The 10,893-nt window shown below is 42.8% G+C and overlaps 1 protein-coding gene across 1 annotated transcript; it reads left to right on the forward strand.

Annotated features, from left to right (window-relative positions):
* The first annotated feature begins 826 nt into the window (after positions 1-826).
* ch25hl3 (cholesterol 25-hydroxylase like 3) lies at positions 827-7,172 on the forward strand. Its single transcript, XM_061817511.1, has 2 exons — positions 827-1,445; positions 4,939-7,172. Exons 1-2 carry the CDS (start codon positions 1,009-1,011, stop codon positions 5,291-5,293), a joined length of 792 nt encoding a protein of 263 aa, XP_061673495.1. The 5' UTR covers positions 827-1,008; the 3' UTR covers positions 5,294-7,172.
* The last annotated feature ends 3,721 nt before the right edge of the window (positions 7,173-10,893 follow it).

The raw sequence follows: 10,893 nt of genomic DNA on the forward strand, positions 1-10,893 counted from the left end.
TCCTGAATTGTACTGTTTGTTGTTCCTGTACGTTCTCTGGGGATCCTCTTTATCTGAAATGTGGATGGTTTGTAGCAAAATAAACACTGGATTTATTGGACTGAACAAACTTTCAGTGAATTTACATCGATTATCATCTTTGGAAAGCAAAGTTGTCATCTGTCAGCATCCAGTTGTGGCAGCGGGCAAGGTAGAAATAATTTTAGTTGACAAAATCTCCTAGTACAGTATGTCATGAACCATAATGTGCCATAACTACAAGTAGTATAGGCTAATAGTGATTTTAAAAAAAGGAACTTTGTTGAGTAAAGGGTTTCCTTTAGGAAAAGTTGACGACATAAGGTCAATAGTGCCCCAAAAGTTGTCAGTGCAAAAAAAATCTCAAAGGATTAAATTGAATCATGTGAGTCAATTCCAATACTTGACCAGGCTTTGATAGTCCTACCTATGACAAATATTTACTTTCCTGTTATGTGCAACGACAAAGATACTGACTCTAACAGTTACACATTCTTAAGTTGTAAGGTATTTAGAACTGAGCCATGAGTCACTATATGTGCATAGTGAAGAACAATATACAAGTGGAGTGGGACACGTACAGCTTTTAAATAAGAGTGCACTTAACAGAAGATCGGGTGTCTATTCTCTGCTCATGCTCTTAAGCAGAGTAGTGTTACCTTCTTTAAAATAAATCCTACTTATCACCCCAGAAGTGCTTTTAGGCGCGTCTGTGAAAGATTTCTGAGCCCCGTGTGGCAGTTTTCGTGCCCCTCCTCCAACTGCTTTGGCTGTAAAATGTTGGGGGCGAAACGTCCCTCTCCTGCCAGTGGAAACTGAAGTTGGGAAATGAAACCACAATGCAGTCATTCTGACAAAAGGTGTGGTGTAAGCTGACTATTAATGAAAAGCATTTCCCTTGACGTGAAAGTGAAAGTGACTCGCAGAGTACTTAATGCGAGATCACAAAGGATTTTGATTTGGATTTTAGATACAAACCGCTAGCCCGAGATGAGCGCGCCTTTCACGCCTCGCGGGACGCCATGTGGGCCACTGCTCCAAAACCTGTGGGACTACGTGAGGAATGAACACGACGGTGTTCTCCTGTCCCCTTACCTGCCCGCGATCTGCGCTCTTCTGACCCACGTCGCGTTTTGCGCACCTTTCTTGGTGCTGGACCTCTTCGGAGCCAGTGAATGGCTGCGCGCGTGGAGGATCTCCGCGGAGGAGCCGCCGCCACCTCTGCGCGCCTGGTTGGGGTGTCTGTGGAAGATCGCGGTCCAATACCTGACCGTCGTCCTCCCCGTCACCGCGCTCCTCCAGAAACCGAGGGGTCACGTTCGGCTCCCCGAGTCGTCTCCAACAATCTGGCAGCTTTTTGTGGACGTCTTTGCCTGTTTGCTGCTTTTTGACACGCTCTTTTTCTTTTGGCACCTCTGTCTGCACAGGTGAGCACACACACAAAAAAAACTACAGTACATACTATGTCTCTCTCTGATGGCCATGGTGTTTTATTACATTGTAACCTGCTACTGATGAGTATGTTCATTAGTAAACCTACAGCCAATGTTTAACCAAAGGTTCCAAAAAAAGATCTGACATTTGCACACACAGACCACAAGTGATGCTCAAGCACCTGTCCTTTTGTGCTGGATAGGAAAAAAAAAAGTATCCTTTTCGCTGCAGACGATTTTTTTAAAAAATGTTTTCATTATTTAAAAATGTTTTGCGGTCTTTGCATTTTAGTCATTGGGAGAGTTATGCATTTCTCATATATCAATGACGCTTTATAATTTTTGCGTCCTTCTGGCAAGTAGCTTTGGACAATCAGACCTCTCTGATGCTGTGAAAGCTCTTTGCGGACCGTATGGTGTGCTGCAAAATTTGGTTAGAAAATCCCGGGAAACCCAACTATAGATAAAATAAGATTTGGTTAATCTAAGGCAGTTGTGGGGTGACTTCCTTTTAACAGCCGTTTCAACGTAATGTTGAGCTCACCGCGTCCCAATTTATGTCCACAACGGCATTAACTTAGTAGTTTATTTTTACTTTCCATCTCTAAAATCTTTTTTTTTTCAATTGCGTTTTACAGGTTAATAGTCGGAGGATATTTTTTTCAGTTTCTTGTTTTTTTTTTTTTTGCAAATAGATAGCTCATATACGACATATATGCTGATCTATATATATTTGTATGTATACTTAATTGTATCAATATTTCTGGCGATAACTGGCCTATTTTGGCTAGTCCACCTCCCCCTTGAAAATGTCTGTGGAAATCCTTGGTTGTGATCCATTTTTTTAACAGCGGCGTGTCTGAAACTCACTCGTATACAAGTTTACCAAGTGACAGCTCATAATTTGAAAACTCGTCAGTCAAGGTAGCATAGACCATGAGTTCTTGTATTTTTCATTGTAATTTTTATGTCATTTGTATTTGGCCATCTGTCCATTTTCTGAGCCACTTATCCTCTGAAGGGGAGCGGGAGTGCTGGAGCCTATACCAGCTATCATCGGGCAGGAAGCTGAGCACACCCTAAACTGGTTGCCAGCCAGTCGCACGGCACATAGAAACAAGTAACCCTTTGCACTAACAATGACAAAAGAACACGCAGACTCCACACAGTATGGTCGGGATTTGAGCCCCATTTTCCAATATGTGACTGTACCTGGGAGTTTTGAACCTTGGAGGCACAGAAAGGGTGACTTGGGTCCCCCTTCCCATGGTCTCACATCCTGTGCGTGGCACCCTAAGAGTCAGGTTCAGTGTCCGCTGGGTAGTGGCCAAAGGCGGGGACCTTGGTAATCCAATCCCCGGCTACAGAACGTGGCCCCAGGGACGTGGAATGTCACCCCCTCAGCAGTTCAGAGTACTCACCCTTTTTGAAGTCTTGGGTGGGGCTGCTGGAGAAGACTCCTGCCGGGGACTCCATTGTTCTGCTGTGGGACTTCACTGGTCACAATGAGACCCGGAGGGGCGTGATTGGGGAAAATGGCCCCCTGATCCGAACCTAAACTGTGTTCTGTTATGAGACGACTTGTGTTCATCATAGATTGTCCTTTAATGAAAACCATGTTCAAGCACAAGGATGTCAACATGTGGACTTGGGAGCAGGGCACCCTAGAGAAGTTGCTCCCTTTCCCTTGCTGCACTAGTGTTCAGAGGGTTTAGCCAACGTGAGCGTGAAAATAATGTAATTGCAACTCCTTCCTCCAATGACAAATACTACTCGATTGGACAAGTCCATCAGCACTCAATTGTCGCATCTTTGTACGCCACTAAGTTTGTTTGACACTTTGGCTTCCAAAAATAAAAATGTCTTTCTTCTCTCTTGAGAGCGATGACAGAAACTGCAACCTGCCACTGAACATGCACTTCTGTCTGGTCACTGTGTCGTGTCGGGGCAGGTTGATGTCCAAGATGAAGAGTACTTTATGGATATTCCTTTTTCACTAAGCCCCATGTTAAGAAAAGCTTAGTACCAATTCCTTAGTCTTGGTGGTCTGTCGTGACAAAGTGGTCCACCTTCCTTTACGTGGCAACCTCCCACCAGACCCAGACTGCATTTCCACTCCCGTCCGTCATTATACAGTACAGCAAAACGGGACTCTGTTGTCTCTTGGGTCTGAGGTGCACATGGTGAAAAAAATTGGAAAGTCCCCTGTGGTGCTGATGATGCTTCCACCTAAGCTATGTTGTCCTGTGATGGTGTCCTGTGATTCAGTGACCAGGGTTATGGTCCTCGTTTCAAAAATACTACACAAATGAAAAGCAAATTGCTTCTTGTCCAATATTTTTAGTGCTTACCCCCCAGTGGTTTCATGACTGCAAAGTCTTACCCGACAAACGAAGCCGTAGGTGATCAAGATTCTACAACGCAACTGATAGAATGTAAATATACTTTGGGTTCGCATGCAATGTCTGAGGGAAATGCTAATTCTCATCATTGTTTACTTTTTCCATTTGTATGTCTTTGAGATGAACTGAACCACTCGACTTCATATAATCAGAAGAAATTTCAATGTCTGCATTCTTTTGAGCAGAAAGCCAGCTGCTACAGCCCCCAAAACCTTTTGGCTGTATTTTTTTTTTCAAGTCTTTTCAATCCTCACAAGTTAGGCATCATCTAATTTTACCAGTTATTAGTCTTAAACAGAAGCATGCTGGATGTTAGGTGTGAATGGGAATTCTCTATATGTGCCTGTGATTGGCTGGTGACCAGTCTGGTGTTTAACCTAACCTCGAGCCCGGAGTCAATCTGCTGTTCACCCGTGACCCTAATGAGAAGCTTGAGCGCTTCCTCCATGATACTTTCTATATTAGCTGTCCTCTGCACTCCCGCATCTTAGCATACTGATGGGTTGTTAGTTTTATGGATACTGCACAAAACAATACAAACCCTAAATTGGTTGCCAGTCAATCGCAGGTCACAAATGAATAACCGTTCGCACTCACATTCACCCCAAGGGGCTATTTAGAGTCTTTAATTAACCCAGCACACCTGTTTTTGGGATGTGGGAGGAAACCCGAGTGCTCAGAGAAAACCCACGCAGGCATGCGGAGGGTCGTGATTTGAACCCCGGTCCTCAGAACTGTGAGGCAGATTTGCTAACTAGTTCTTCACTGTGCCACCCCATTAAACTAGTCACAGGGATCTTATACTTAGATCCATCCAATATCCAAGCCGCTTTTCCTCCCAACATTTTATGGAATATTTACTTTGGGTTTTGATGAGAAATACTTATTACAATCGTTCCTTACTTGTCTGTGACACCCCCCCCCCATCCAAATGATATTAATTTAAAGCATGACTGTGATTGTCATTTGTAGAGTTGCAGAACTCACTTAACTGTGCTGTTGGAAGGAATGTTGCAGTATTGTTGGAAGTCCAATTTATTGATGATAGTTTTCTGACAGATGATTGCTTGTTTGCATTTGTTCAGGTTCCCTTGGCTCTACCGCAACATCCACCAACAACACCACCAGCACCAGGCGCCCTTCGCCCTTCAGGCCCAAGACGCCAGCACATCCGAGCTGCTGTCTTTGCTGCTGCTAGCACGTTTCAGTGCCTGGTTCGTGAACTGTCACCCCCTGACTGAGATCCTTTTCCACATTCTCAACACCTGGCTAGCAGTGGAAGACCACTCTGGCTACAACCTCCCCTGGGCTCTCCACAGACTCCTACCTTTTTTAGGAGGGGCCCCCCACCACCACACGCACCATAGTCGGCACAATGTCAACTTTGCCCCCTATTTCACCCATTGGGACCACCTCTTCGGCACATACAGCTGGGAATGAGGGTATACAGTATGGATGTTTGATCTGTGCAGCTGACATTTCGGTTTCAGGGCATGATGTTTCAAAATGTCCATCTATCCCGTTCTTCAGATCTCTACTCCTCATCCTGTACAGCATTAATGTCAAACTTTTTTTTTTTTTGTCACAGGCCACATTGTAGCTACAGTTTCCCTTCGAGGGCTGCTATGACCATGAAATTCTATCGTATTTACACATGAAATGTATGAACTGGTTTTGGAATCAGAAATCAAGGGTAATGGGTTTTTCAACTATCGTTGATGTTTGGGCACACAAAAATGCTTGCAATATCTATTGTCATTTATGATACAACTTTGAAATGTTAGTATAGATTTGACAAAAAATCATGGAAGTTGATACACTTGTTTTGCCTTCATGGGCCACATAAACTCATGCAGCGGGGCGGAACCGGCCCCCAGGCATTTAATTTGACCCCGGTGCCGTACAGGATAGCAGGTGTGAGATGGTAAACTCGGGACTTGTTGCCAGGCAGACCAAATGGATACAAGCAACTCTCCTCTCACATTCACACCCGGATCATTTATTTTGTTCAATTCACCAAATTTGTATGTTTGTGTAATGTGGAAGGAAACTTCAACCATAACTTTTGACCCCAATGCTGCTAAGTTTTAATTTATTGTTGTAAAAAACTTGAATATTCTTTGTAATATCTTGTATATATTTTGCACATGTCCAATGGCAATTTCATCTAAAAGAGCAATAAATCGTTATACAGTGTTGGCTTCATTTGAACTTTAAAGTTATGCAAAGTTTTTACTTTCTCGAGCTCTGCTTGGACCAATGCTGCATTTGACTTTTCCGGGACTGTTCCTTTTTTTATGAATTACTCATTGAAATATATATATGATTTGACTCGGGCGGCAGGGTGATGTGACTTGTTTGAGCGTTAGCCTTACAATTCTGAAGACCGGGGTTGAAATCCCGGCCCCGCCTGTGTGGAGTTTGCATGTTCTCCCCGTGCCTGCGTGGGTTTTCTCCGGGCACTCCGGTTTCCTCACGCATCCCAAAAACATGCATTCATTCGAGACACTAAATTGCCCGTAGGTGTGATTGTGAGTGGGGCTGTTTGTCTCGATGTGCCCTGCGATTGGCTGGTAACCAGTTCAGGGTGTACCCTGCCTCCTGTCCAAAGTTAGCTGTGATAGCCTGCAGCTCTCTCACAACCCTTTTGAGGGTAAGAGGCTTTGATTCTGGATGGATGATTTGAATGTCATTAATCCTGACCGCAATCCTAACCTTTACTGGCAGTCCTGATTATTGTTTGAAAAGCTGTATGTTGAAATACATGCAGAGTGATATAGTCTCCACATGTCAGTGCAGAACCAGTGTTGTACGTAGACTCACTCATAAATCTTTGTGTTGGTCTTCGTGGTTGCTGCTGGTAAGTTCACAAGTAGAAACTGTGATCTAAAGCAACATTCCAATGTTATTTTCCATGTCGGAGGTATGAAGTTTCAGACTTTACCTTTGTCTGGAATGCATTTGTAAAAGCCAGTGAAATACCAAGAAAACTACCAGGACTTCATTTACAGAATAAGCTTATGTCTTGAAGTATACTAGCATTGAGAGCTGATGAAGTTTGAACAGAAGTTTACAGAAGTTTGTATTGTATTACATAACAATAATAAACACAACATGAGCAGTGTCCGGCTGGTCCACTAATATTATAAACAACTACAGAATCTTAAAGCGGAGACAATATTCTTCGTTTTTCAATCCAATGATTTCGAGAGCCCCACGATATACTGTATTTTCTATTGATGTGGTGTTGTTTTGTCTTGCACATATTGTCAACAATGTGAAGCTGTTGATTTTAGGTATCTATTGTGCAATGTTAACTTCCAAATTGAGTATAATGTAGATTTTATTAAATCAACTCTGATTATTTCAAGTCAGTGTTGCCCTTTTCTTTCTGTTTTCAGTTTCTCTTGTACTTGGCAGAGCCATGGAAGCGTGAGAGCATAACATATACAGCACTTATCTGGCTCGAGCTCACGTTTCTATTTTTCTGCCTCAGTACAAGACCTCTGTGCTGCCGTGGTCCTCTCTCCGCTTTGAGATGGACACGGTGGGACCAGATTAAGAAACCATATACATGTGTGCTGGTGATGAGAAACCCCCTGGCATTCCGTTTTTTGTTTGTTTCGTTTTCCAACGACAGAAGCACTTTCACCCTCATTCTCAAAAGACAAAACGGCAGTCGGCTTTCAATAGGTTGGGAACTATGCCAAGGGATCCAAAAATTGAGTCAAATTTCCCAAGTTGCACAACAGTGTCAACATCTGCTTTCCATTTCTGCCTCCTTCACTTGACCCTGCGGCATTTCACGACTCCAAGTCACCGTAAATTGTTCAAAGATGTCTGAACGTGTCGTACGAATCCACGAGCACACAACGTGGAAGTCAGTGTTTTCTTTGGGAAAGGAGGGCAGAGCAAGTGAAGAGTGCCTGGGTGGTGGTGTTAGGGGGAGATGAGATGATAAAAACGTGACCCAAAGCGGAAATGATCATTACAGGGCCGACGTCAGAGTCGGGGCGAGTCGTGCAGCTGCCTGCCCGCATGTTCACAGCGAGATATGCGTCTCGTCGTGGGCCGCCCACTCAATGATGTCACTCGGCGTAGCATTATGGGATGTGGGCACCGTCCGTACACTGTGAACTCCTCCCTTTGTTTCCAACTGTACACACCTAGATGGATCACGTAGGCCCGATCATCCGCAAGAGCCTGCAGTCAGGCTGGAATTGTTTCAAATGATTGAGATACTGTCATGTCAAAACAAGAAAGAGAAAAGCCACAGAGCACTCTCCAGGATTTCTTATCACTGAGTAAACACTTGATTTACGCTTCCCATTTCATTTTATGTCCTGAAAGTTGGCTCCTCGCTGACAAAGGCCAGATTCTATTTCATCCCCATTCTGTAAATATTCAATTAGTGAGCTTTATATAGTTCCGACGCCCTTGTTAAAAGTCCTAGGCCATATTTACTTGGATCCTACTGCACTGTCATTCTACAAAGAGGTTAAGCACATCTTCAGCTTTTTTTGCTTTCTGGAACTCTTGACATAAGTACACTGTTGTGGTCAGAACAGTGGATGACATCAGCGCAATTTGGCTGATGTTGTCATCAGTTGTGTCCGTTAAAAAGCACGTTACATAACAGGTCACCCCCTCTATTAAATGTTAGTTAGGCATCATCAAACTGAGTTATTTGATTTGATTATAGTCATGTTTTTTGTTCTTTTTTTTTTTTGGGGGGGGGTGCAGTGGTAACTTCTTTAACTTCCAAATTGTAAACCCAATTCCAATCAAGTTGGGACATTGTGTTAAATAAAAACATAATAGAGTGATTTCATCAGTCTTATGCTTGTTTTCTGAGGACATATTTGATTTTCAGCCAGATTTTGGCTCACCCACATTGGGTCAAAGCATGTTTGGGCCTGCTAGATGTCAGTCCTCACTTCCTCCTTTATTTTTGCGCAATATTACTGAATGTAAAAGATGCTTTTTTTAAATGCTATAAAAATGCTAGAAGTGTCATAATACATTCTCTATTTCCTCGTTCTGCGGAAGCAACTTGTCTGGCAAATTGCTGGCTACACTGAAAATCTGGACATTTATTTTACGTAGTAGTAACAAGTGAAAAAGAGAGAAATTAGATACATTTGTGTTGCTTGTTTCTTGTAAAAAAATGTACGCAGATTCATTTCTGCCTAGATTCGGGTTTTAGTCAATTGAGCCTCGTTGATTTTACAAAGCACCCTTGGGTTTTTTGGGAGGCGCTTTTTTGATTTAAGTTATTATTATTGGTAATAATGTTAATATTATTTCCTTAGCGTGGGTGTGTTGTGATGACACAATATGAGCTAAAAAGCTGTCATAACGCAACACAAAATACAGCTCATGTTTTGTTTCAACTGATTGTTTTGCATAGGTTAAGAATGGTAAGAATCTAACTGATACTGTATTTTATTTCTAAGGAAGAATTTCCTGTTCTTGCTTGCACAAGTTAAGATCGTAGAGTGTGTTCCTTTGTATGTTTTCTGTGATCTCATATAGAAGGTTTGTGATGAGAACCAGCTGCAGACGGCACTCAATCCACACATTCCCAGTCCTGGGATCATGTGGAACATATGCTGCCAATATGAAGTTATGTCTGCTTAACCCATTCATGGGCAGGGTGGCAATTTTTTGCTTTATTGGGATTAAAGTCTCCTAACTGGCCACAATCAAGGAAATAACACATCTTTTTCATTTATGGTTAAGTTATATGATAACTTTACTAATTTATAATTTCGTGCCGCTCCCGTGAGAGGGTACTTGGGTTTTCTTAGTAGAGCGTCCCAAAAACCAGAATCAGAATCAGATTAAAACGCTTAAATATTTCGATATACTGAAGGATATAATGCGTGAAAATCATGACTGCTGTTTGATCCCATGCAACCAAAAATGGGACGCTGCCCACAAAGTTACCCATGGACAGCTTACTCTTTCTCTCTGAAGTCAGTAATCCAGTATTGATCCGAACACCCGCGTAGCTCTGTTGAACACGATTTGACTTCTCTGTCCACTCAGCACACTGTGAACATCAATCATCTTAAAATTGGTTTGGTTGGTTATGGGGATTTCGAAATCAGTTCATTGTGTTTTACGTGACATAAGATGTTTTAGAGTCTGGTTTTATATGCTGCAGCTGGAAGCGTTCCTTATTGTTCCACCTCATTCCATCACGATGGACCTTTCCGAAGGCGATCCTAAGGTCCGCCCCCTTAGCCATGTCCCACAAGCTTCAAAAATGGTGATTGAACAGAAAATGTTTGAAGTCGATTCTCTATCGTGTACTCTAGATTGGGATATGTTTTTTTCAAATTTGTCAGACTTGTCCAAGAGAGTTCTACAGAGAGGTCTCAACTATTTCACGCAAGGCAAGCGTGCGACGTCATGCAAGACATTCTCTTGCATGACATCGCGCATTTACGTATCACTAACCCGACTGTTTGGCATAAAACATTACACACTTTATTTAGCAGGTCAGTGATACACTAACAAAGTGAAAGTTGTTGTCCTGCAGTGTATAAAGCACTGATAATAATGAAATGAAACTCAGAGAAAATACTTCTCCCTCCCTTACCTTCAAACATACAGGCTTGTCTTTGTTGATATCGTCCACATTTAGTTGTACGTGCACTCTTCCGCGAGCCTTAATCCATAGGAGACACTTCGACAACTGTGTTTTGGGCTTTGGAAAATGAATCAACCGGGCCCCTTGGAACCTAGCAGGATATCTTTCGTCAGAATGGCATGTTACCCAAGCGCATCTGAGGACCATTTTCTTCGTAACATTAACTTTTCCAAGCGCACGCTACCGACAACCAGCATTGCTTGTGGGACAATACGGCGAGAGGGGCGTGTCAAGCCAGGGGTTATGACAATGTGACTATCTGATTGGCCATTATTGTACGAGCAATTGACAGGTCGGAAAGGTCCATTACTCGAGATGGTCAATAGCACTCTTCAAAATAGAAAGTTCAACATCAGCGGACACTTGGAAATAGATTGCCTGG

This window comes from Syngnathoides biaculeatus, chromosome 4, assembly GCF_019802595.1.
Source record: "Syngnathoides biaculeatus isolate LvHL_M chromosome 4, ASM1980259v1, whole genome shotgun sequence".
In the NCBI taxonomy this organism is placed as follows: Eukaryota; Metazoa; Chordata; class Actinopteri; order Syngnathiformes; family Syngnathidae; genus Syngnathoides; species Syngnathoides biaculeatus.

What these genes read in the sequence shown, in the direction of transcription:
- ch25hl3 (XM_061817511.1), top strand. Translation starts at nt 1,009, where the DNA reads ATGAGCGCGCCTTTCACGCCTCGCGGGACGCCATGTGGGCCACTGCTC. An exon ending in TGGCACCTCTGTCTGCACAG is followed by an intron (nt 1,446 to 4,938) that starts GTGAGCACACAC and finishes GCATTTGTTCAG; the next exon opens with GTTCCCTTGGCTCTACCGCA.